The sequence below is a fragment of the Notamacropus eugenii genome, chromosome 2 (genome assembly GCF_028372415.1).
Source record: "Notamacropus eugenii isolate mMacEug1 chromosome 2, mMacEug1.pri_v2, whole genome shotgun sequence".
Lineage (NCBI taxonomy): Eukaryota > Metazoa > Chordata > Mammalia > Diprotodontia > Macropodidae > Notamacropus > Notamacropus eugenii.
In genome coordinates this window covers 311,373,043-311,400,150 of record NC_092873.1, presented here as the reverse complement: position 1 = coordinate 311,400,150, position 27,108 = coordinate 311,373,043, and the positions used below count along the sequence as shown (strand labels likewise).

The following is a 27,108-nucleotide window of genomic DNA, read 5'->3' as shown; positions in this document are numbered from 1 at the left end:
TGAAATGTTATCAAGTCCAGTAAGATAATTTACAGGTGTAACGGAGCATCCTTGCTGGGTTGGAGTCTGTCCCATGGACCGTGCGAGCAGTGTTCATGTAAGGTTAAAGATCTTCCCTGCCCATTAACAGGCCTCAGATAATTTCTAATGAGGCACAGGGTCGCCAGGATCATGCCCTCCAGCTCTGAAAAGCGTGTATAATACTCAGGTGAGGTTTTGTTTTGGGGCTTACTCACCTGTGTTTGACCAGGTGAGCCTCTAGGCAGCTGCTAAGGACCCCCTGCCCCTCTGAAGACCCAGATGTGGGTGCTTCTCTCTCTGGTAGTTATGTATGTATAGTCAAACAGTTTGGATCTGTCTGTTGATTTTTGTTTCTCTTTTTGTATTTTCTCTGAAGTTCAGGGTGATGACTTTTCCCCCTGAACTAAGAGAATGATACGTGCTTGATTAAAGTGATTGTTGACCCCTCAAAAGTTGCTTTCCTTTTAGAAAAGCAGATCTAAGAACCTGTACAACAGGCCCTCCTGTGTATGTCAGGGTCCTTGCTAATACAAGGTGTGACCTAGACTCTGCTGGAGGGTATGTATGGCTTTGGCATGGGGGAGCAATCTTTTACTGATCCTTTGGTCTGCTTCATCTGGGGGTGGAGAGAGGCTTCATTTGTGTTCTGGCCACACGTGCTCTGAAGGGCATACATGACCAGATGCTTCTATTCTGTCCCTTGGCCCTTGAGATGAGAGTAGAAGTGCCACTGAACCAGGAAAATGGTCCATTCAGTGGACTCTAATCTGTGTGTGTGTCTGATTCTCTCTTTTCCCTCCCACCTCCTTTGCCTCACATCTCTTAGCCCCCTGACCTCACCAGCTCTCCAACATGTCACTAGGGGTTTAGGCTCTCCCCTGGTTTCAGTGAAGAACTGGGGAGAGATCTTTCTCCTTACCTCCTCCTCAGTAACAATGGTGACTGGGTACCTTATATGGCAATGAGAATATATGATACTTGTATAATTGATCCAGAGACTGGATTCCTTAGCTACCTCTTCTGCATAGTATCTCTTTTCCTGAGCAGAAAACAGTGGTCTTAAGGGATGGAGGTCAGGAATTCCTGGGTCCCAGTGATGATCATGCAGCATGAGGTGATCTCCACAGCAATACTAAATACAGTGTGGGAAGAGATCTGGATTTCTAAGTGACACAAATGGTGCAGGTAAGAGGTAATACTATCAGTTACAAAAGTCTTCCTTGAAATTTTGCTTTCACCTATGCCTCCTTTGTTTAAACAATTTACAAATCTGGATCCCCTGGAAAACTATGTCCTGGCTTGGGCTTTCTTAGTCCTTTAATCCCACTACTGTGAAACTACTGAGCAATGTGAATGTTTCATTGATGTCATTTTTTTCTATCACCATCACTTCCTTTATTAAATCCTTACTAGTAACTAAGATAAACCAGCATTAAAGTCTAACACAGACCATGACTGATAATGTCTATAATATTCTGTCCTTGTAGGTCCCCATCTCTGTTGTAAGGAAAATGAGCTATGCTTCATTATCTCTTGTATTGAGCACTCTCATTGCTTTCTCTACTGCTCAGAATCCAACTTCTCTTCTGTGATCTATTTACATTGTGGTAGTCATTGTGTTTATTATCCTCTTGGTCTTGCTTATTTTGTCCACATCACTTCATACAAATCTTCCCTTCATTGATCAGTATACATGGTCAGTTTTTCTAAAGGTGCCATATACAGCTGTTGTTCAGTTATTCATTTGTATCTGAATTCGTGACCCCATCTACCATATTGTCCATGGGGTTTTCTTGGCAGAGATACTGCAGTGGTTTTCCATTTCCTTCTCCAGTGAATTAAGACAAATGGAGATTAAGTGATTTGCTCAGGGTCATACAGCTAGTGTCTGAGGTCTCAGGTCTTCCTGACTCTAGAACCAATGCTCTATCCACTACGCCATCTAGCTGCCTCCTATATACAGCTGAGAGATATATAAATTCCATTTTATTCCCATTCACTAATTGCCCCAAAGCTATCATCCCTAATTATTCTAAAGTACTAGTAAGGCACTTCTTTATTATTCTTTACTTAGACTTGTCTAGTTCTGAAAGGGGTACTTTAAATTCCCCTATTATTATAGTTTTACTATCTAGTTTTCCCTCTAATTCAATTACATTTTCCTTTAAATAGGTATATGCTGTGCTATTAGGTAAATATATATTAAGTATTGATATTGATTCATTATCTTTAGTGCCTTTAAGTATAATGAAATTTCCCTGTATCTCTTTTTATTTTGTCTGTAGGAATGTAATTCTATCCATGTTTCTCCAAATTCCTCATTTCTTTCTGCACGTTACTGTTTAATTGTGTTTATGTATCATAGTTTGCTTTCAGCCAGTTCTCATTCAAAGACCTGTTTTTTTTTCTATTCTCTGTTGTTGCTAAGAATGCTTTTAGGAATGAGCAGAGGTAGAAGGAGACTTGAGAGGTAGCCATCTGTTTGATCAGCTCTACATAGCTTTCCTTCATAACAGAACAAGCCTACCCCTAAATAAAACCATGAAAGAGGCAAAGTTTGTCCTAGATGCCCATCCTTCCACCACTTCTTTCCTTATTCCTGGCTCTTGTCTCCTGGTCTCTCAGGTTCCTGCAGGCAGTGATTGCTGCCTGAGCTGACTGGCAGACTGAAAAGCTAAGGACTAGGCCATCAATGGCTATGGTCCTTCAGCCCCAGTGTAGCTGTGTAAACTATGGCACTTTTAAGAACTCCAGTTCCTATATTAGAAGAGTATATTAGGTAAGGCAGTGCTTTTAGTGAGTCCAAGCTTACCTGCAATTCTGTATGGTTGTGAGCCATGGAGAAGCAAAGTGATGGGAAAGCTCCTTGGAGGAGATGACCTGGGCCTTGAAGGCAGATAAGCCTTCTGAAAGGCAGAGATGAGGAGAAAGTGTATTCCAGACATAGAGGACAGGTTGTACAAACATCAGGAGACAAGAAATGGCATGTTGACCTCAGAGGACAGTTGGTAGTCTGGTCTGGCTGGAGCATGAGATGAAAGCTGGAGTCATATTAGAAAGCGATATAAATGCCAGGCTGAGGAGTTTCTATTTTATCCTAGAGGGATGTTTCCTAATAAGGATTGTCTATGTCCTGGTAAGAAAATTTGAGAGGATTTTGAGGAGCTGCATAATATGGTCAGATTTGTGCTTTAGAGAGATTATTTCAGCAGCTGTGTGAAAAAGATGGGCTTGAGAGACAGAAGTGAGGAGAGAATTAAGTAGTCTAACAAGTTAGTGATAAATGTCTCCCGTAATTCACAAAGTAATATTTATCCGCAAAGTAATCAGGGAGGGTATTATTATCCCAATCTGGCAGGTGAGCAAATAGGTGTGTATTGAGTTGGAGGTGGGATGGGAAATGCTCCTGCCCAAGGTCTCAGAGGCAGTTGTGGTGGAGTGAATAAAGAACAAGACTTGAAGACATTTAGATTTATACAGAAGTGGTGTGACAAGGCATTGGGTTCTTCATTCCTTCAGTTCTTAAGGAAGAGATTGGATATCCACTTGCTAGAAGTATAGAGAGAGTTCTTGCTTAAGTAGAAGGTGGACCAGGTAATCTCCAGGTCTGTTCCAACTCTGATCCTTAGATTCTGTGGTAGGGAGGATTAGGATACACTATGTTAGCAATGGAATCTTGATGAGGAGGAAATACAAGTGCCCCCAAATACAGAAGGCATAGCAATGACAGGAAGGGGAAACACAAAAGAACCTGTCACATAGTAATTTTTTTTTCCAATTAATGAGCATTTTTTCCCCTTTCTCTCATCTCTCCCAATGAGAGAAAAAGAGAAGGCAAACAAAACATTCCACAAGGCAATTTTGCAGAAAAAAATATCTGAAGAACAGCTTCTTGTTTCCTAGTTCTGAGCTCTCTTGACCAGTCCTTGCCCCACAACCTTCATGGTTTCAACAGCAGAGTCAACTCCTTGGCAACCTACCAGAGGAATCTTTCCAATCAGACCTTGTAATTCTGTGCTCACCTGCTTTAAAACTAGGGCAGAGGAAGAGCCTTGTGCTTTGGTCTTTTGGCCCAGGGTAGCCTTTAATACAGCACAGAAGGAAACAAACTGACAATTGAATAACTGAGAAAGACGCACAAAGGAGGCTGTCAAGGATCTATGTAACACCCCATTTCAGCAGGATCTTGGGGGCTCCTTTGTGCTTAGCCCCTGACTAGGGGGCATCAGTTTTGGAACCAAAGAAAGTCTGTTACAGAGAAGCAGTTAGTATCCAGAAAAACGGAACCATCAGAGGTAGAGGATAGGCCCCGTTATGGTGGCCACTCAGGATTTACCTGTGGCAAAGTCTCAACCGGGCAGCCTCACACACTGAAAGGACACAGACATGGGCCAGCCCTGGTGGTCTCAGAGAAGAGAGAGCAGGCAACAAGGGCTGGGGTAGAGGCACATCATAGTAAACTAGGCCTTAAGGAAGAAAAGGATGGGAAGTAAGATACACATTTTCAGCAGACACCATAGAAAAACCAGCAAAGGGATAAAGTCAGACAAAAAGTGATTGAGGGGAAAATGAAAGGGGAAAGTGGGAAGCCATCCCAGTAAACAAATACGTGGCAACAAAAGAAATGAGTCAAAATCTCCTGAGAAAGGTGAAAATATTGCAAAAAATTCTGCAAAAAAATGACAATGAAGCATCAGAATGATTCAGCAGAGCAATAAAAGAAGGAAATGAAAATATCAAGCAGTCTTAAGGAAGAAGTCAGCAAATTTAACTAGACAAAAAGACAGGCATGCTTTCCATAACAATGGATTTTCTGAAAAATAAGCAAACAATTGAAATGAACAAATGCAGAAAAAGAAGAAAAAATAATGGAACATCATTTAAAAAAATAGTATTGCAAGAACATGTGAGAACTATACCAAGCAAGAATACTGTACTTGAAGATGGAATATAAAAATATAAACTAAGGATTACAGGTCTTCCAAAAATACATCACGACACAGAAAAACTGAAGAACACATTTCAAGAAGTAATAGAGAAAATTTGCCCTGAAATATAGGAAGCAGACAACAAAGAGATCAAGAGAATGCCAAGAAAGATATCTCAAGGAACATTATAGCAAATTTCAGAATTACAATATCAAAGAAGCTGGGAGACTATAATAGAGGAGATAGGTTTTTAGTTTTTGTTTTAAGTATGTAACAATGTATGCTTATGAACCTTTAATGTTTTAGGCATTTCTTCTGTAGTAGAGAAAATAAATAGTTGTCCTATACTGGATATCTACTACTTTGTATATTAAGTGACTTTTCCAGAAGGGACTCCCTTTTGGGGAGATCTTAGATATGAGTCAAAACTACTAGGATATTTTCTTGGAAAAATTCCATGTGAGAGAATAATGATCCAGAGAATGTTGGAAGAAGCCTGAATCCCTTCTCATCAGGATCAAGCTCCCCCCAATACAGAAGCTAGTTCTCATGAATCCAGAACTGAAGCCTCTGCCAGTGACATCTCAAGGTTTTGCAGCAAGCCAGCCATTCATGACTCATCCTCCTTGTAAGTGATTATCTTATCCTCTGAGAGTGCAGTTGCAGTGTTTCCACTGAGCACTAAAAGATGCCAAATGGGTTGGTTTACACCCCATATTGCCCAAGTCTAGGATTAATCTAGGAGACAAAATGAGACATTGTCAAAAATATTAAACTAGAGAATCTATATGTTTTTCTTCCTTTGCACTAATCCTTCTCTCCCCACTCCCTAAATTCCCCAGGTGCAAGGTACTATATGGGTCAGCATTACTGAGAAGATTACTTTGATTCTGTATCAAATTTTTAAGTCCTATTTACGGGTACTTGATTTTGTCCTGTAACTGCCTAAGTCATGGTTTTTTGTATCTGTACTTTGTTCAGAATTCAGCGGGCCTATATAATGGATTAAGTTTAGAAATCCCCTTCTCTTTCTAATCACTGTTCTATTTTTGCCTCAGGGAATTTAGCTATCCTTGGGGGATGCTGGTGAATACCAGGGTGTCTCGTCTTGTATCCTTATACCACCTTGAAAGATGTCTGGTTTACTGTCCAAAAAAACTCTGGGCTCAAGTTCAGAGATTTCTCTTATAAAATATTCAAGTTCTATGGGAAACTTCATGGCATTTGTGTGCTACACATGAGAAGTAGACTAGCTGACAATTTCCCATCTTTAGCCTCATCCTTGCCAATTAAAAAGATAGTCTTGTCTAATTCCCAGGTGTCCCTGAGACTACATACCTAGTTTGCTATCAATGACCTTGATATAAGAATATCATAAATTCACAAAGCATTGCTTCAAGACAGGGAAGGGTCTTCAAGGTCTCACATGTACCAGCTTTCTTTAATGTTACCACTTGGGTGCCGTCATTTCAATAAATGCCTTTCTATAACTTGGAAGCTGTCAGAGTGAATTCTTTCTGGACAGTAGGACCCCAATGTCTTTTCCTTATCAATCAGAGATTTATCAATCACAGGCTAGGGTTATCTAGAGTGCTAAGGGCAAGTCTGCCTGCCTACTTGTTCTGAATCTCCTTCTTCCCCTTGATAATGTTTAATATAAAATTTTGGAATAATCTCTTTGTTCTCTCTGAAGCAAACTCAGAGAATGCCTCTTCCTATGTCAACAAAAGCCAGCCAGGGCTGACTTAACATTCCTTAAGAGACCTTTAACCTAAGATACTATCTTGAATAATGGGACGTTTTCCATATCTTAATATTTGTAGACATATACTATGTTATGGCATGTTAATGGTAAAGAAAACACAGACATCTTGGGCCGTAATTTCTATGTGAAACTTTGTCAAACTCTGTTATCTTATTGTATTTACAACCTATGCAATTGAGAAATTCCTTTCTAATGGTCTAGTTAATCACTCATGGAGATCATAAATCTGAAGGACACAGAACACTTCTTTGTCCTAAAAACATATTTAAGGCTGCCCAATTCTTTGTATCAGTAGCCAGAACATTTCTGGCTCCATAATGCATTATGTTACCGTTTTCTTTAATAGGGAATTGATTAATTAATTAATTAAATCATAAAATGTATGCATTTAGCCTGTTGCCTTTTCTTTAACCAAGTTTTCAGGTCAACACCCTTCATGGGAAGTCTTATATAACACCATACTAGGCCTTACTTTCTGGACTCAAGCATTCTCTTTTATGACCATGGTGATGTGGATAGAAACAGTGTCCTAAGAGTTAAAAATAATATTGATTGACTTTGTGAAGCCCTTGGTGCCCTAAAGTCTCCACTTACCAAAGAACTTCCCCTTATCCTGGACCATAAAATTCCTTGTCCCCACCCCTCATCCTGGGGAAATGGGATTTCCTTATCTCCCTCATCTTGTGTCATTCATAGTCCTCACCTTGTGTCTTTATCTGGCAAGACTCACCCTAGATCTCCAACCCCCATAAGGAAACCCTAAAATCATCCTATTTCAGTCTGGTCCTTTTCATATACCATTGCCTTTGTTTACCTCCTTGCTAAATTTCAGGCCTTCTGCTTTTGCGTCAACAAAGCTCCCAATGGCTACAGAGAAGGTCTAAGTGAATTCATTCACATTTTGAACTAGCTCTCCCACTTCAACAACGGGACAAAACGTCTAGATATAATTCGGCTGGACATTTAACATGTACATGACATGAACATGTATTGTTATTTGTTCATCTACATCTATGTCTTTCTGTCTGCCTAAAGACACTGAGAAAAGGGGTGGGATTCTTATAATTAAGTAATTTTTTTAATGGGATGGGGAAAATAATACAAATAAAATAGTTCGTATTTAGAAATGAAATTTGGTAATGGTAGAATACAAAGTTCAGTCCTGCCTGTCCCACTTCTGTGTCCATGGGAGCAGAGGGGGAGAGAAATGTTTTTCCTGGTCTTTCTTCTCTTTCCTTGATATACTATTTCACTTGGCGATTTCATTAGTTTCTAGGAGTTATCATGAAGTATGGCGGATGGCCTGCGTCCCCACACGGCTCGGTAATGTGGTGAAGAAGAAAGACACGGGAAGCGGGAAAAGATAGACCAATTCCATTTATTGATCCGAGGGTTAGGGTATATATAGACAGAAACTGCAAGTCTACGGGACACATTCTGCTTGTCTCCTGTCCCAGTGATTTGGCCAGTGTTATTGTCTTTAAAGACTGTTAGCCTAGAGGGCATCTATTTTACATATCCCTTGTTTTCTGTAATTCTCTTGTTTGTCTTGCGGAGACAGCAACTTCTGGCGGGCATGGAGAGCCATTCTGGATGATAATGAGCACAGTCTCAAAGAACAGTTTCCCTGAAGGTCTATCCTGATCTTGTCAACCACACTCCACCCTGGCCCTCAACAATGAAGCAGATGATTCCCATAGCTATCTACCCAGGTCTAGTTTCTCACCTTGAACTGTAGTCTGACATCATCAACTGTCTACTAGACATTTTGAACCTGATGTTTTGAACCTTTCTCAAATTCAATGTATACAAAACAGAGCTCAAATTAACTTTCCCCCTTTTATTGTCGAGGAAACCACCATTTTCCCAGCCAAGCAGATTCACAACTGAGGTGTCATCCTTGATTTTTCAGTCTCACCAACACACATCCAAGAACTCACCAAATCTTGCCATTAATATCTTTACAACATTGAACCTCTATATCTCTCCCTTCTTTCCACTCAAAGTCATCACTGCTATTCAGGCCCTCATTTCCTCTCCCTTGTACTATTTCAATAGCTAATTGATACCCTTGCCTCCTTTTACTCCCTCCCCTCCCTCCTTAATCCATCCTTCACAAAGCTGCCATAGTGAATTTCCTAAGCCATTAAATTCTCCTATTCAAACTTTAGGATCAAATATTCTATAAGGTTCTTTAAATTTTAAAAGTTCTTCACAACCTGGTCCCTTCTAGGTTTATTCTACATTACTTCCTTCCCCATATGCAATGATTCTACCCTGCTGGTCTCCTTGATGTTCCTCCATAAGATAAGCCATCTCTCATCTCTTTTCCTTTACTAGTAGCTGTCCCAAATACTTGGGAGTGCCCTCCATCCCGGCCTCTTGTCTTTAAGAATCCCTGGCTTCCTTCACATTTTAGCTCAAATGCCACTTTCTTCCTGGTCCCCCCTCAGATACTGGGACTTCCGCTTCCAAGGTTACTTGTCTTTTATCCTTGTCCTTATATCTATGTGTGTGTATTGATAATGTTTAATATAAAATTTTGGAATAATCTCTTTGTTCTCTCTGAAGTAAACTCAGAGAATGCCTCTTCCTATGTCAGCAAAAGCCAGCCAAAGCTGACTCTGCATTCCTTGGGAGACCTTTAACCTATGACATATCTTGAATAATGGGACTTTCCTTTGTATCTTATTATCTATAGACACATACTATGTTATGGCATATTAATGGTAAAGAAAATATAGGCATCCTGGGTTTCTATTGAACATTGTTTGCCCTTTCCTGTGTTAGTTACCTGTTTGGGGCAGGAAGCCTGCCACTTACTCGTGATGGGATTTCCTTCCTTCCTTACCACCTGAGACATATGTTTACCCAGCTTGGAATCTCAACATTTGACTGACATTGCTTTGTTAATTGTCTTGTCTTACTGAATTTATGATTTGCCTAATTAGGAGAGTTTCCTTCTCATGGCAAAATGTACTTAAGACGTTTTCTGTACTAGGTAGTCAGAGTCACCTCTGACTCCATAGCGCTATGTAACTGTTTTCTTTATGGGGAATTGATCAATTAATTAATTAAATCATAAAATGTATGCATTTAGCCTGTTGCCTTTTCTCTAACCAAGTTTTCAGGTCAACAGTTAATATTCATATATATATAGATATATACACACACACCTACAGACTATAAACAACTATACAGAGAGAGTTGTTTGCCTGCGAGCTTCTTGAGAGCTCACTATTTTTGTGTCTTTGTGTCCCCGAGTGCTTAACGTTCCTGGTACATAGTAAGTTTTTGATAAATGCCTGTTGGCCACATAAATCATCAGCATTTGTGTATATAACTAACAAAGCCCCAGCAACAAGAAATAGAGAAATTCTATTTAAAATAACTGTAGTCAGTGTAAGTTATTTAGCAGCCTACCTGCCAAGTCAAACCCAGGAACTACAGGAACACAATTACAAAACACTTTTCACACAAATGAAGTCAGATCTAGACAACTAAAAAATATATATTGTTTAAGATAATGGCTGTTCCAGTCAATTAACATTTATGAAGCACTCAGCCGATAGAGTGGCGAGTCTGCGGTCAGCAAGAGCTGACTTCAAACCTGGCCCCCGACGCTGACCAGCGGTGTGACACTGGGCCGGTCACTCGGGTTTAGTATCGGCGTCCGAAAAATGCGCTGGAGAAGGGAACGGCCAAGAACTCCAAGCACGCCATCAACAGTCAGACCCTGGCTGAAACAACGGAGGGACAACGAAAATGTCCTAATCGCTGTGCTAAGTGTTGGGGATAAAATTAATAAAAACAAATAATCCTTGCTTTTAATAAGCTTACACTTTAATGGGGGGGGGGGGGGAGATGCACAAAAGAAGGCAGGAAGAAGGGGAAACCAGAGAGTATCTTCTAAGGTGGAGTTGAAACCAAGGCAGAGCAGGAGAGGCGGAATGTTGGGGAAGAATTTAAAAATGTCATTCTCTTTTTTGCAGAGGAACAAGCGATCAATCAATGAACAAGCATTTATGAAGTGCCTACTGTGTGCCAGGCAGTTGTGTTGCGGTCGTCCTTCATTGCCGAAGAAGACCACGCCATCAGAGACGTGATGACGTGACTTGCCCTGGGCTCTGTCCTGAGGGCGGGCGGGCTGTGCAGTCACCAGCCCCACTGCGCCTCCAGAGCCTTCGGGGTTCATCTGGGTGACTGGAGATGGCCAGGATGCACTGGGTGCCGGTGACGCAGACACGAGGGGTAGTGCATTGAATCTAGGACTGACTGCCAACCCCCAGTAACCCTGGCCGGCTGAGTCCCCAGAGAGCGGCGGCTAGGGCGGGTTTTAGAGGGCTGTGAGGACCCGGAGTTGTTGTCTAATACTATGGGGACCCCCTCGCTGCCCTCCACCGGTGCACTTATCCCAGTGGTCATAGAGTGGTGTCGATCGTAATCTGCCAGGGACTAGCCTTTTAGGGGTGGGGCGTATGTACAGTTAGGGCAGTGGCTACAAAATATCCCCTCAAACGGGGCCCAGACTGCGGCCTGGGGCGCTAGCGAGGCTGCCCTGGAGGGCGCCCTGGGAAGGGCCCGGGATTTGCGTGGGTCTCCTCCGGCGGCTCTGGAGCCCCCCGGCTCCTGCCTGGCGCAGACCTCCGCACGGTCCTAACGGCCTCCGTTTCATTTCGCCCACCGGCTCCCCCCTTCCCAGTCTGGGGGACCTCCGAGGTCAAAGCTTATCCAATGACCTCTAAGGGATTGATTTCAGGGCCCCGCACGTCCCGACGGAGTTGTTGGGGGGGAGGGGAGTCAGGATTCGATCCAAGGGCCGCACTTGAGGACCTCTGGATTAGATCCACAAAGAAGTTCACATGAGGGCCGGGGGTCCCACCCGTGGTACACACAGTCAGATTGAACCGACATGCAATGATTATACCACGCTTACTTGGTGTTTATCGGTGATTACTTCATTAGACCCTCACTACAACCCCGGGGGCTAGGGACTATTGTGCCCATTTTACAGATAAGGAAACTGAGGCCCACAGACGTGGACTGACTTTTCCCGGACACGCGGCTAGAAAGTGCCTCAGGGCGAATTTGAACTCGGCCCTTGGGCGCCCTGCTGCGCCTAGTGCTGTTTATGGGCGTCGGCAGGCTGGAAATCGCCGTGAGGAAAGCTCCGGCCTGGAGTAACTGTGTGTGATCTGGTGAGGGGGCGGGGTGAGCTGGAGGAGGGGAGAGAATGGGGGAGTATGTGTGTAGGGGTGGTGGGGGTGTTCAGAGCTAGGAAAAGAGTTAATGAGAGTTAATTGTGTGTTTACCAGAAGCTTAGGAGAAAAGAGGAAGTGGACACTGGCGGGATTGCGCAAGCGCCTAGGACAAAATGGCGTTCCAGACTCGGCTCCTGAGGGGGAGGGGCTAGAGGAGGGGCGTGTCACGTGACCCTGGCTCCGGCTTTACACCGCCCGTGGCCGCTCTGCCTGACGGGAAACGGAGGGGCGAGGGAGTGAGGCGATCGGCCATTTTGTGTCTTTCCTGTGGGACGCGGCGGCGCTTGTGTTGCACGGTGCGGCAGCGGTACCCTGCTCGTATCCCCTTTCCTTCCTCTCCTTCTCTCTCTTGCTCTTTGTCCCTCGAGCGCAGCAGCCATGGGCCGGAAGAAGAAGAAGCAGCTGAAGCCTTGGTGCTGGTATCCTTTGTCGGTTGGCGGGCGAGTGCCCGCGGGGGCGGCCGTTGGGGTCGGCGGGGCTGGGGGAGGGGGAGACCCAAAGCGAGGTTGAGGTCGCGGAGCTGGGCCTAGAGGAGGGGAAGAGACCCGGGCCGCGACCGAGGCTGCGAGGGTGGGGGAGGGGAGGAGGAGAGGCCCAGACCGAGGCTGCGGAGCTGACGGTGGGAGGGGGAGGCCTGGACCTAGGTCGAGACGGAGGCTGCGGACGGGTGGGAGGCCCTGGCAGGCGCCGCCCCTGGCGACCGCGGGCGCTCGGACTTGCAGGGGGCATCGCGGTGACTCCCAGGACGACTTCGCGTGTTGCCACCTCACCGCGGGCTGCCCCCGCGGATTTTGTGCTCTGGGCGGGTGGGGGGGCCTGGGGTTGGACTCCCCCAGATCTCCGGACCCGGGGCCTCATCGGAAGCGGCGCTGCGCCTTCCGCCCCGCCGGGGCCCGGAGGCCCTTCCCCTTCCCCTCCCCCGGCGCTGCGGTTCGTCTTCTGGCTTGAGAGTAAAGGTCACTTCAAAGAAACGTACTTAAAATGTCTCCTTGGGTCCTGAAGTTGTGACACTATTTACTTTAAAAGAAAAACGCGTGGTACCACGGGGGGAAGGGGAGCGAGTCACTTAGTTCCCTCCGGCCTCAGTTTCTTTATCTGGTGAATTGTGTCGGATTCTATGATCCTTTGAAAACTTGATTTGAATTTTTGTGGGGGTGGGGAAGGGCTTTTAAAGAGACTTCGTTTATGATGTTGCAATTTTTTAAATTGTAATCCTTGTGGTAATGATGGATTACTCTTGCCTTAGGTTGTTGAATTAATCTGCTCGGCCCTGGGAATAGAATAAAATAGCAGTATTGGTCTGAAAGGACCTTGCTGGCTAACAGGGGATTTCAATTCAGCGAGCCACTATGAGGCAATTTGTAAAAACGTTATGGATTTGTAAATCGAGAGATTGCTGCCCTTAAAGACCTTGTTATAAATGGCCTAGTCTTTTAAGTTTGGGCCACCATTTATTTTCTGTTTCCCTTGAAATATTTTCTGGCAAAAGAAAATTTAAGTATGTGAGAAGCACAACAAACTTCCATAGTTTCTCTAGCTATTCAGGTAACTTGGACGTTTCTTAAACATTGCATTCCATGATTTTCTTTGAGAGATGCAATTAAAAAGCATGGGGCAAAAAGACAAGTGTCGTCACTGAAAATATAAAAATAAGGGACGAAAGAAATTCCGTGAGATAGCATTGATTCACAGGTCAGGTTTATGACTTGGGGACCTTGGGCAAAGTCATTTTTTGAGCCTCAGTTTTCTTTTATGTAAAAGGAGAGGGTTGAGTGAGGTAGTGCCTTCTAGGTCTAGAGCTATAGGAATGAGATGTGGAATTATGTGTAAAGAATATATAGTAAGTAAATCTGTTGAAAAAATTCTTGAAGGCCAACGTTGTAAGATATATGTAAGATTGTACGACTAACACTGGAGTTTTTCACTGTGTTCCTTAACAATATGATCAGGTATTGTAACAGGGATTTTGATGATGAGAAGATCCTTATACAGCATCAAAAAGCAAAGCACTTTAAATGTCACATATGTCATAAAAAATTATATACAGGGCCTGGTTTAGCTATTCATTGTATGCAGGTAAGCTGGCTCTTTTCATACTTATTATTTTTAATCTGTAAAAGTGTTGTTCACATTTGTTGTAAGGGAAAGGACTTGGATGAATTTGTATTACAAATGTTAACAAATACGTTAAATGCAAAAAATAAGTGGATGAGTTTGTCAGCATTGTGTTTTTTAGTCATAATTAAAATTTTCATATGATCAGTTCAAGTAGGACTTTGCATGAGGTCTAAAAGTATCTCTTGAAATTATGCTCTTATGACCCTTATGGATGGTGTACCTACCAGGTATCTGGAGAGTAGGAATCTGATTGGGGTTGGAATTTTGCAAACAGGATTATCTAATTTTATTCACATTAGCATACCAGTGCTTAATAACGGCTGTTGTTATCTCATATCCATTTAAATAAGGCTTTACCTGGCATACCTTTTTTAAAAGACTATTTGCAGCATCTTATGGTATTCCTGTAAATGAAAGAATTCATTTAGATTGTATTTTGCTATGTTTCTCTATTTCTACTTTTGAGTAAGGAAAACTTCGTAGTTTATTTGGAAGAGATTCTTAGTATCTTTAGGGTCTGATTGAACAGAATTTCCCCAGCTTTGGCTAAATTGGTCCCAGTGATTAAAAACTGATTTTAGTGAACTGTGTGGGAGGAAAAGCAAAACAAGATATTTGTTCCCAAGTTTAGCAGTTGTAGTTCAGGTGAAGAGGCAGCTAGGTGTCTAAATGGATAGAGTGCCAGGCCTGGAGTAAGGAAGACCTGAATTCATATCCTGGCTTGGGACACTTAACTAGCTGTGTGACCCTGGGTAAGTTACTTTAACCCTGTTTGCTTCAGTTCCTCATCTGTAAAATGAGCTGGAGAGGGAAATGACAAATCATTCCAGTATGTTTGCTAAGCAAACCCCAAATAGGGTCATGAAGAGTCAGATATGATTGAAAAACAAAAGTCTTGATGAAAATATTATTGTTGGTTTTCAAAGAGTTTTCTGCATATATTTTCGTTACTAATAACCCACTGAGCTAGTAGGTATGACAGGCAGACCCCTGTTTTGCAGATAAAGAAGCAGATACAAAGAGGTTAGATGTTAGATAAGTTGAGTTGGAAATAGAATTACAGGCTCTTGAATTTGAGCCAAGGGCCTTTTCTATCTAAGATATTTCCTTCTTCCACTAAATAGGGTCCTAGGAAACCTAGACTAGAATCCTAATTTCTACCAGGAAAATACGTAGGAAGAATACTCTGAATTTTTGAATTTGAGTAATAAGCACCAATAAATCTTTTAGGAAAATTGAGATTCACATTTATGAAGCTGTCTTCTGATGGAAGTACACTAGTAGGAAAAGGGGGACAAAAGTATTTTACCTCTGGAGGAGTTATTTTATTTCAATAATAGGTAAGAGTGACTATTCCTGAAGTATGTTAGAACATTTGTAACTATACTGGAACAGATGACTCTGGTTGTTTTAAAAGTTGATGAATCCTTGTATCTAGCAAAATACATAGTAAATATAGAAAAGGGACGATGGTTTATTGGAAAGGTGCTAGGAATTTTTTTCAAGTTGTGTAATAGCAAAAATGTTGCAATAATCTGTTTACTTTGTGGTGATATTTTAAGCTGATGGCCATTCACAATTTCCTCTCAGAAACCAGATCAAGGCCACAACCTCTCTTCCCCCCGCATCCTATTGCAAGGGTGTTTATTATGTTTTTTAATTTATTGGGGTACAATAAAAACTTCATTAATAATTAAAGCCTTTTCAAGTGGTCTGTTTGGAAACAGATAGGTAAAAGCAGTCCAAGATATTTTTGAAAGTAAGACAACTTTTCAAAGTGTTTTGTAATTTAAGCTTTAATATTTCATACTTGACTCCTCTGCCTCCAATTTTTACACTTTAGTAATGTGATGGTTCTTTACAAATGCTATTGAACTTAGCATGTAATTCATTTAAGAGGAACTCTTGAAAAAATTGACAAGTCAAATTTAGTGTTTCTCTTACTGAAATGAACATAAATTGTTGTGGTAGGTGCATAAAGAAACAATAGATGCTGTACCAAATGCCATACCTGGGAGAACAGATATTGAATTGGAAATCTATGGTATGGAAGGCATTCCAGAAAAAGATATGGATGAACGGAGAAGACTTCTTGAACAAAAAACTCAAGGTGAATTTAAAGTTTGTGCTTTTCTTTCTCAAAATATCTTAGGAAGTAATTCCCTATTTGTTCCTTCACTTAGAAACTGTCTTGGACATGTAGAAATAGATGTTAAGTATTCTTTGGTGATGGTTACAAAGAAAATCATTTACATTGCTGGATAATTGTGAAAGGAGGGGTGGGTTAAGGGGAAGTTGATAGTCCTCTTTTGGATGTTGTGAAGTTGAGATACTTAAGAGATGATCAGCTTCTTTCTCTGGTTAGATTGCCTTTGGGAAATTAAATAATACTTTTTTTAATGGCCATCCTCCATCCCAAGCTTCTTCCTAAGACAAAGACCCATCTTAACATTGGTATTTGTTGATGCTATTATGGTTGTTGGGAATGATATGGTCTCCAAAGAATCATAGTTTTTAGTTATCCATTGGACAGTGGTTTATGGTGGTGTGTAGGCTGTGACATTGCTAATCAATAATTGCATAGGAACAGTAGCATATAAAACATACAGAAATGTATGACTCATAAAGAGGAGGTGACTAGGTCACATACTGAGCTTTTTCACTAACTGATGGACAGCACACTTTCTACATAAATATCCATTCTTTGTCAGTTCTAGAGGAAAGATGTGGACAACACACAGGAGGAGATACATTGTTATAACTGTATCAGTGGAGTCAGTATAGTCCACGTCATCATAGATCATACCATCAGTGAGGTCACAGTTCATTGAAACTAATGTTATATGTATTTTGTTATGGAGATATTTTAAAACTAGGTCATTATGGTGCAAGCAAGCTCTATGAGGTCCGACTAATCAGAAAAGTCTTTTGAGGACAGTTTATAGCGTAGTCTGTTTCTTATCTGAGGACCAGTCTAGCTCATTTCAGAGACCTTCATCTCTAGAAGATTTCTTCAGCAGTCCATGAAGACTGTCTCATTTTGGGTTAGGAGATTGAAATTGAAATGTTCGTAGTTTAAAGATTTAAATGGAATGAAACAAAAATCGTCAAATTAATAAATTACATGGTAATGTTATAAGCTTTTTCTTGCATTGTTGTAACAATGAAATTTTCATTAGCAGAGAGTCAAAAAAAGAAGCAGCAAGATGATTCTGATGAATATGATGATGATGAATCTACAGCTTCAACTTCATTTCAGCCCCAACCTGTTCAACCCCAGCAAGGTTACATCCCCCCAATGGCACAGCCAGGGTTGCCACCTGTGCCAGGAGCACCAGGAATGCCTCCAGGTAACACCTAAGTTACTTAAAAAGTAGCAGTAAACCAAAGAGTTGTGTCTTAGGACCATTTCCTTTGCCTTAGTTTTGTTGTATTTACATATTTCCCAACAGTTAAACTCTAACTTGGTTCTTTCGAAAATTTTAAAATTATAGGTATACCTCCATTAATGCCAGGTGTTCCACCTCTGATGCCAGGAATGCCTCCAGTTATGCCAGGGATGCCTCCTGGGTAAGGAAAATCATTATAACTGCTTTAGTTGGTTTGTGCCTAAATCCACTGGTCCTTTTCAACCCAATTGTTTTCATTCAGAATTAAGAGCTATTGCTTCTCCTGTTCACTTGTTCAGTATATGGGCTTTATAAATGGTGAAAATATGAAGCTAAGAACTAAGAAGACTAAATGCTGCAAATGATTTTAGAAATTATTTGCCTCTACAGAAAATGCGTTTTTAGTTTCAGTTTGCTTTTGTTAGACATCTCTTTTAGTTGTCATTACTGTAATTAAGGTAGTTTATTATAGTTCCACGGTTCCTGAGGACACAGTTGGAACAAAAGCAAACTTTGTAATTTATTTACTTTGTTGAAGCATCAAAAATTTAAGTAACTATGAGGTACCTGGGATTTTACTTAATCTTATTGGATATGACAGGTAGTCGATACACTCCCACTGTATTTTGAAAATCACAGTTAGATTTTGATTTTGTCATACATTTTCACAGATTGCATCATCAGAGAAAATACACCCAGTCATTTTGCGGTGAAAACATGTAAGCATCTCATTCATAATGTAATTCAGGAGGTACATTCATGATGTCATTTTTTTTGTGTATAATGATATTTATTCAGTTGACTTCAACAGTTTTGTAACTTTCTCACCAACCTTGAAAATCCCCAAGCTCGTTGACAGCAGGTATCTAAGTAACAGGAGAGAGAAATGGTTTATTTAGACTTGTAAATTGAACGTAGGTTTTTTAAGTTTTAGGCTATGTTTGTCTCAAATGACTTCTACTTAATGGGGTTTTTGTACTAAAATTTGGTCTATACTTAAAATGCCATCAACTAGCCAAATCACACATTTTAATGTACGTGTTTAGGTATGAAACTTAGTGTAAACTTTAAAATTTGTATTTTTCATAGTCCACAACAAACTGAGACTTGAGAATTTGGGAATTGAAGAGTTTATCTTTTTTCTTTAACTAGTTTGGGAAAGCTCTTATTTGGGAAAGCGTGCTCCTGAAATGTGTATATTTAGAGCTTGCTGATGCATCCTTTTTAGATTATGGATAAATAATAGATCTTGTTTGATGACTTTAATAAAGTGGCTAGTTGTTAATCCTTAAAATGAAGAAAACACGTACTTTGTCTCAGAGTCTAAATATATGTAGTCTTAAAACTGGGGCAGAAAGAGAATTCTTTAATCCATTTCACTCATTTATGGCTATTTTCTATAGTAGGCAAAGGTATTACATTTCACTATTTTGAGTAGATGCGACCATACGTGGTAGCATGTTTTATTTTAAACGAAAGTTTAAGAAAGAATCATTTGATTTTAAGTTTGTTAGGGCATTCTCTTGAGGCAAAAGGCAGGCAAGAAGATTGACTTTCCTTCTTTTTCTGGTAAAGTTTACCAGATTTTGTTTTGTTTTTAGAATTTTTAGTCTTTGAGGGTTGTTGAAAGGTGTGGTGGTTTTGTTTTTTATTTTTTGTTGTGTGTACTTTGAACTTGATTGGATTTAATTCATGAAGGCTTTTGAAGTCTTCAATCCGTGATTATTTCAAGTCTTAGTCAAGATATCTTCCATAGTTTACTCTTGTGTTTTAAGTTATGCTTGTTGTAAAATTTGTTTTTCCAATAGAATGATGCCAATGGGTGGAATGATGCCACCTGGACCAGGAATACCACCTCTGATGCCTGGTATGCCACCAGGTAGGAAATGTGGAATGCTTCCTTATATAACATGGGTTTTGTAGGCTTTATTTTTCAATTTGGATAACTTTATTTTCCTAGATTTGACCAGTGAAATGTTGGTAGATGATACTTTTTTTTTTCCTTCTGAAGTTTGAAACAGGGAGTTAAAGTTAGCATCTTATCTGTCAGTCTCAGCTATCTCCTGTAACTGACAACCAGGAAGTAAGCAAAAGGTTTTTAACAGCTGAAATTGCTGCCAAGCCTTACAGTGAATCATTTAATACACTTGGATTCTCATAGGTCATCCCTTTCTGCTATCTCTTGGCTTTTTATTTAGATAGAACTCTGACTAGCTTGGTTAGAAAATTGGGGAGCAGTCAGCTAATCCTTGCAAGAAATGATAGCATCTTCAGTGAAAGAGAATATAAGAAAACTAAAAAACAGTAAAAGATTTAAAGCACAGGACTACTAATAAACATTGCTTAGGCCTTAGTAGACCTTTGGGATAGCTCCATATCATAGTGCAGTAATTGAATTTATCTTCATAATGATGATACCAATCGTTATGAAATGAACATTATAGTCTATTGTTTTATGTCATTGTAGTTTTATTTACATTTATTCTGAAATTTGCTTTCTAATAGAATGATACCGATGGGTGGAATGATGCCATTTGGACCAGGAATACCATCTCTGATGCGGTTAAATATATGTTAAGGCAGGGAAGTGTAAATACATTTTAGGAAGATTTCCATTAAATATGGTTTAAATAGAGTTTTGGCACTTGTTGTTTTTTAGTGACTGGGACAAAGCAAGCTTATATTTTAAATGACTTGATCATTGTTTACTTTGGAAACGTTGATATGCAAATACCTAATCATATGCACATTTGTCTTCCACTTCAGAAATAATTTCCTTGTACTTTACAAACACTAATCCAAGTATCAAGTTTAGACTTTTAGTAAAGTCAACCCTGGGTATAAGTTCCACACTTTCCCTTTTGGTGTACTACCCTGCATATTTCCTGTATAGAATGCCTACTTGTTACTCTCTTAGGCATGTACAGAAATAGGAAAGGGGCAAGGATTAAAGTTTTTTCATAAGGGCCTGATGCCACAAGTTACGGATTAGTTGAATTTGTGTCAACCTCTGAATTTTTGGTTTAGTAACATTACATTCTTTACATGTATTAGCCTCAGTGTTTTGTAAAATTGTGGGTTTTTTTTTAAACTAATGAAATTAACAGACTAACCAAATTTCTACTCATTTTATAGGTATGCCTCCCCCTGTTCCTCGTCCTGGGATGCCTCCTATGACTCAAGCACAGGCTGTAACAGCACCTGGTATTCTTAATAGACCACCTGCACCAGCAGCAGCTGTTCCTACCCCCCAGCCTCCAGTTACTAAGCCACTTTTTCCTAGTGCAGGACAGGTAAGGTATTGATTAGATTCTGGATATTTGTGTTTAATTGTAAATGACTGGTATTTCTCATACGTACTACTGAGGTTATTATAGGTTAGTTTTTCTTTTGGAGCCTTTTAAATAGCAGTTTATCCTTTAATAATATATTATTTAGGTAGTGGCAAAGATACGTGTATGTGGAGAAAATATGATTTCCTCTATTCAGAATAGATTGAAAGCTATCAGAAACTTTACATTGCTTTTTCATATGTCAAGACCTTGTACATAGTTTCACCCTTTCTTGACTTGGCTCTAGCTGGAGCTGAAAGTTAATTTCTTTGCATGGATATGAGAAAGAGCTAGACTTCTGTCAGGTGAACTGAAAGTGGGATGAGTCCAGGATGAAGGATGAGTATTTCTCTCTGCTTCACCAAAGACTAAGGGACTAGAAACATTTTGAAAGGCTATTGGGATCATGAATTCTTTGTCTTCAAAATAATAGAGGTGGGACCTTTCTGGTTGCATATTGACTTAGAAAACCAAAAGTTAATATTTACATCTTATTGTGTATTTTGTTTGTTAAGTATTTCCCAATTGCGTTTTAATCTGGTTTGGGCTGCACTTGGGAGTTTTTAGGGCTTGGCTTTTATACTTCTGATTTAATTCGTTTTATATTCTTATGACACAGTTGTCTGAGAAAATTGAATCTTTTTTTCAAGTTAGACGTTTACACCTGTTTGTCTTCTGAGGCACTATACTATTTATTTTTATGACTAAAGATGAGGACAATACGTATACCTTAGGTGTCTAGTTGATTTATAGTAAATGTGTTCAGACTTGATGAAAATAACATTAGACCTTTATTCATTTCCTCCTGTTTTTCTTCAGTTTTGATTCAGAATCACTTAATAGACTCATTTATTTAAAAAAAACCATGAAACATTTAGAACAAAGTTTTTTTTATAATTGATAACATTTTGGATGTGACTTTAATTGGTGTTAAAATATGTAAAAGTAATGTAACTTGGACTTTCCAGTTAATTTTTCTAGTACTTCAGTATTTTTTTTTTACTGGGAGAGAAGTGTTTGCATTTGAGACAGAATGACAGCATGAAGTTTAACATAAATTCTTGGTATTTAATTCAGTCATTGTTTTACTTCAGACTATCTGGGATACACATTCATAGTGCACATGTTAGTATATAAAAAGGAAAACATTATAGCTAGGTTGGGTGGGTTTCTCTCCCCCCTACCCCCCAGGCATATGGCAATTGCCATTAGATTGTGTTTGTTGTAAATGAACATGTCCTGCCTGCCTTTTGAAATAACGAATTGGATTATATTTTGCAGGGAAGGTAATTCCTCATTTACAAAAATTCAATCTTTAGGTTAAAAAAAGTCTACCACATGGCTTATTTTCACCCATTTGTTTGGAGACTTTTCACTGTTTCCTTTCTTTTGTGCTACAGATGGGGACACCTGTTACAAGCTCAAGTACAGCTTCATCCAATTCAGAAAATCTCTCTGCATCTTCTAAAGCTCTGTTTCCTAGCACAGCACAAGTACGCAGGAAGTTGCAGTTTTAAAATTAAAAAAAGGCTTTACAACTTAACCCTTTGGACCCTTTTAAACCTTTATGTTCAGAAATGTCTAGTTTCCTAAAAAAATTTTCAATGACTACTCTCATGAATGCTAATTTAAAAACTCTGGAAAAATAATAACCCAAATTTATGTGGCTCTAAAGGGTTAAAAAGCATGTAAGCATTAAATGCTTCTTAGTGGTCAATGGTTAGCTTGATGCATGATTAAGCTCTTTTGATTTATGCTGTTTAATCTAATGCATCACATTTAATGTGCAAGAATTCAGCATTCTGAATTCTGTACTAAAGTTGAAATATTTGGCTTTGTTTTCTCAGCTTCGGTGATTTTTTTTCAATTCCAGACAAATTGCTAAAATTACTGATCTCTAAAAATCCACATTAATTGTCCCTAATTTAGTTACTGTACTGGACCAATGATTTGTGGCCTGTTTTTAAAACAAATTTAATGAGAACATTTCAGTATTCTTTGTTATAGGCTGCTTTTAAAGGACAGATGAATTAGTCATTACTGATACTGTGTTTAATAACATTAGGATTTGCACAAACATGACATTTTTAGCAGTTTCTAACATTTTTGAGCTGCAACGTAGATTAATACTGGCTTAAAAGACTAATTTAGAATGGTGAAAACAGCAAATCACAGTATTCCAGTATATGACACTATACTTGATGATTAGGAGTAGCTTTGTGTAAACTCTTCTTAAATTTTTTGGGGGTGAGAGGGTGGAAGGAATTGAAGTTACACATGCTGTCTTGTTAGTTTGGATTGCTTTTTGTTTTGGTGGTTGCTTTTGTCAAGTACCTTTTGATAGAAATCTTTGCGAAGTATATTGGGTTTTGCTGAACTTTTATGTTGTGTTCTTGAGTTGCTTTGAATTAATTTTAAGGCTGGAGTGCTTTATTGTGGGCAAGCTTATTTTATATGTGCTTTTTTTTAAAGTTACCTAAATGAAATTATTTGGGTATTTGAGTTTTGCTGATTTAAGTATTGTAATTCACAGGCTCAGGCAGCTGTTCAAGGACCTGTTGGTACTGATTTCAAGCCTTTAAATAGTACCCCTGCAACAACCCCAGAACCCCCCAAGCCTACATTCCCTGCTTATACTCAGTCTACTGCTTCAACCACTAGTACAACAAACAGCACTGCAGCCAAACCAGCTGCTTCTATAACAAGTAAGCCAGCTACACTTACGACAACCAGTGCAACCAGTAAGTTGATCCATCCCGATGAGGATATATCACTGGTAAGTGGTTTTCAATTTTCACGAATAAATATGGCTACAAAAGTAAAAATTTTTAGCAGCATTTCACATTTTAGTGAGAGTGATCATATACAGGCATGTACCCTTGTGTTAAAAGATTTAATGCTCATAATTTTTTTGCCCCTCTTGGTTCATAAAGGAAACATTACAAGGGTTTATCTCCAGTATTTCCCATTTTGAATACTAGAATGGGTTTGAAATTATACCTTGTTTTCCCCTTTTTGTTACTATTTTAGTTACATAAATCTTGGACTAGGTGTCAGCATCAGTAGGTCACCAAAACAAATATTAAAAACACTGCTGACTTTCTTGTTACCTTAGCATATTTAAAAAGGCCATGTTTTAAGTGTGGTTAGTTATTTAAAGATAGTTTGACAATAAGTTAATATTGTGCTTACTAGGCATGCATTAGCTGTAATAAGTTGTACTAGCATCTATTTTGGATGGTTCACCTAAAAAGTTGAAAAATTATGCTGACACTTTATCAGTCTTGTTCCAGGATTGTTTGTAGGTGTTTTATTTTGAGTATTTTAACTACATTGAGTATTTAACTTTTAAGAAATCACCAACGTTTCTTAAAGTTGACTAAGTTCTATGTATGAGGTTTTAAAAATATTTTGCTTATTTCCATTCTTAGGAAGAGAGAAGGGCGCAATTACCTAAATATCAGCGTAATCTTCCACGACCAGGACAAGCCCCTATGGGTAATCCACCTGTTGGACCAATTGGAGGTATGATGCCACCACAGCCAGGAATTCCTCCACAACAGCAAGGAATGAGACCCCCATTGCCTCCTCATGGTATTCTTTACTTTTCATTTTTTTAAAGAAACTTTTACTTAATGAACACTATCAACATAGAACATAACCTTTTTGTAGATTTTAAAGTAATTGTGACATTGCATAATATGTTTTTTAAGGATCTACTTACCTATGTTATATCTTTGGATGTGTTTTATAGGTCAATATGGTGGTCATCATCAAGGCATGCCAGGTTACCTTCCTGGGGCTATGCCTCCATATGGGCAGGGACCTCCAATGGTACCCCCTTATCAAGGTGGGCCGCCTCGACCTCCAATGGGAATGAGACCTCCTGTAATGTCGCAAGGTGGCCGTTACTGATGTTACTTCACCCAGTCTAATAGGTTTGGAGATTAAACCTTTTCTCATCTTGTGCTGTTTATATAGCCAAGCTTTCGTCAATTAAGGCTTCATTGTGACTCTAACAAACATTATCTTCCCACATACCAGGAACTATTGGACATTTTGTTTTACACGGGAAAATTTTATTTGGAATAATAAAGCAGGAACTTTTCCTGATGTTGCAATTTATACTGTATGGCTTCTTTTTCATGTTTCATCTAGGTTTTTAGAAGTGAAGTATAGTAAATATGGTTCGTTAAATTGTGAAGGCGCTGGAATTACATGAACATACCACCTTAAAGGCAAGTTCTGTAACCTTACGTTGCTATTTGTAAAGTTATGCCTTCGCAGCATTTCATATGCTGTTGGACTTTTATGTCCCCAACATAGCTTGGTGAGGGCTGTAACTGTTTCCAAGTACCTGTACATTGCAAGTCTGAATGTGTAACAATATTTAATGTACTTAGAATTCCTCATGTTGCAGGGTTCAAGAAAAAAACTGACCCACTAAAGGTCGTGTGACTTTTCTGTACTGTTAAACTTAATTGTAATAAAATGAAAGAAAAATTGATGCCTTTTTATTCATGACCAGCTGTGGACCACTGCCTGAAAGGTTTGTACAGATGCATGCCACAGTAGATGTCCACATATAATAAAATGCATAGTTACTGGCAAAGTTTTGATAATACTCTCCAATTTTGTGTTTGAATTGTAGGTCACTCCTTAGCTGCATGGTGAAATTGCCTATTTCTGAGCAATAGACATAAACTTGTACTTTTATTAACTCATTTACTGTTTATTAGACATAATGCAGAGTATGATTACACCATTACATAATGAGTATAAACACTTTTTAGTGCATTCTTCCCTTGGTTTCAATATTTGCAGGTGACTTTAGAAATTGAATATATGAATTTGACACACCTTCCCTACTGCTGCTCAATTATATATAGACTCTAGTGCCAGACATGTGTAATTTAGGATTCTTTAGTACTCTAGTCATGGACCTCAAAAGCTTTACCAGGTGCAAGCTTCTAGAAGTTTAGCCACATGCTGTAAATGTGTTTTCTATATTTGTCTTAAAACATTGAAAACTCACATACTTGATGCTTCGCTAATTTTTAAAATTTGTATCCTAAGGTTAAAATGTTTATTGTTTGATAGTTTGCAAATGGCAAGTTGGTTACATAACTTTACTAATTGTAATGCTGAGCATCTTTATGTAAATATGAAGCTTATGAGGTTAATAAACATTTGTTTTTGTGATCTTAAATCTACATTAGTCTTTAATCTCAGACTCTAGATGCAGCTAGTGACTAATGTAGTCACTAGCTTATGATTATTGTGTATATTATCACGTTGTCATGGGAAATTAAAGCTTAATGTAAAAACTGACTTATGCTTTTTATTTGTACAAATAAGACTTTTTAAAGAGATTTTTGTTTTAAGTATCTTGTTAATAGATATTCTGGTATTTGATAATTCTCTTTTGTTTTTATTTTCATTTAATTTTATAGTTACAGGTGTGATTTTTTTTCCTTAAAGAACTGAGCATAATTATGGAAGTTTAGCTGTAATGTACTTAAACTTTTCCATGTGGTGTTAACTAATACCATTATGATATTTCTAAGAGCCAAATTACTTCACTGCTTATAAATTTTTATATGAGGGTGAAGGAAGAAGAGATGATTTAATACTTTGTAAAAATGTTTTCACATTCTTTATGAAACATAATTTAAACTCAAATATTTTATTACTATAAAAATGACTTGAATTTGTTAATATGTTACAAGTCTTAGTCCTAAAGCACAAAAGCTTTAGTCCATATGGTGAATTTATTTAGGGTGAATTGATTTCAAATAGCATTTTATTAAGTATTTGACTTTTTTGATGCAAGGAAACCTGTCTGTTTAAACAGTGAAAATCATTTCTTTGAAAGATGCTCAGCATTATAAACATTTTCAAACTAAAAGTTGTCAGACATCTTGAACCAATGAGTTTCAGCTACTATTCTACTCTTTTGGTAAGAATTTTCCCTCGTGTGTTACATATTCAAGATCACTAGTCTTGGTGTGGTAACCCAGCTGGGAACTAATAAGAGCTCCTGCCCTCAGAGGGATCTTATACTTCGTTGTGAAATTCCCTTAGATGCTTGTAACTGTACAAAAGGATAGCAATTGATGAAAATTTTTTTTGGCATCCATAGATGGGCAGGAAAGAATTTCTAAAACTAAGTTAATTGAAGTGCATATAGTTATGACTTATTGGAAAAGTAGATTTTTTGTAAGTTGTAATGATTTCTCTGACTTACATGTGTGGTCTCTTTCATTGACTTGTATGGCCTTCTCTTGTGTGGAG

The 27,108-nt window shown here is 39.1% G+C and overlaps 1 protein-coding gene across 8 annotated transcripts; it reads left to right on the top strand.

The window, feature by feature from the left end:
• Positions 1–11,700: 11,700 nt before the first annotated feature.
• ZNF207 (zinc finger protein 207) lies at positions 11,701–25,317 on the top strand. Of its 8 annotated transcripts, none has more exons than XM_072644967.1 (12): positions 11,701–11,912; positions 12,030–12,394; positions 13,925–14,051; positions 16,065–16,203; positions 17,273–17,443; positions 17,588–17,663; positions 18,154–18,201; positions 19,291–19,361; positions 20,618–20,775; positions 23,348–23,590; positions 24,246–24,408; positions 24,569–25,317. In XM_072644967.1, the coding sequence occupies exons 2-12, from the start codon at positions 12,354–12,356 to the stop codon at positions 24,727–24,729; spliced, it is 1,398 nt and encodes a 465-aa protein (XP_072501068.1). In that variant the 5' UTR covers positions 11,701–11,912; positions 12,030–12,353; the 3' UTR covers positions 24,730–25,317. The 8 variants fall into 8 exon arrangements, with proteins under 8 accessions (XP_072501068.1, XP_072501069.1, XP_072501064.1 ...); XM_072644963.1 differs by lacking the exon at positions 11,701–11,912 and adding an exon at positions 22,215–22,307 and having other exon boundaries at positions 12,105–12,394; XM_072644964.1 differs by lacking the exon at positions 11,701–11,912 and adding an exon at positions 22,215–22,307 and having other exon boundaries at positions 12,174–12,394; positions 17,276–17,443.
• Positions 25,318–27,108: the final 1,791 nt, after the last annotated feature.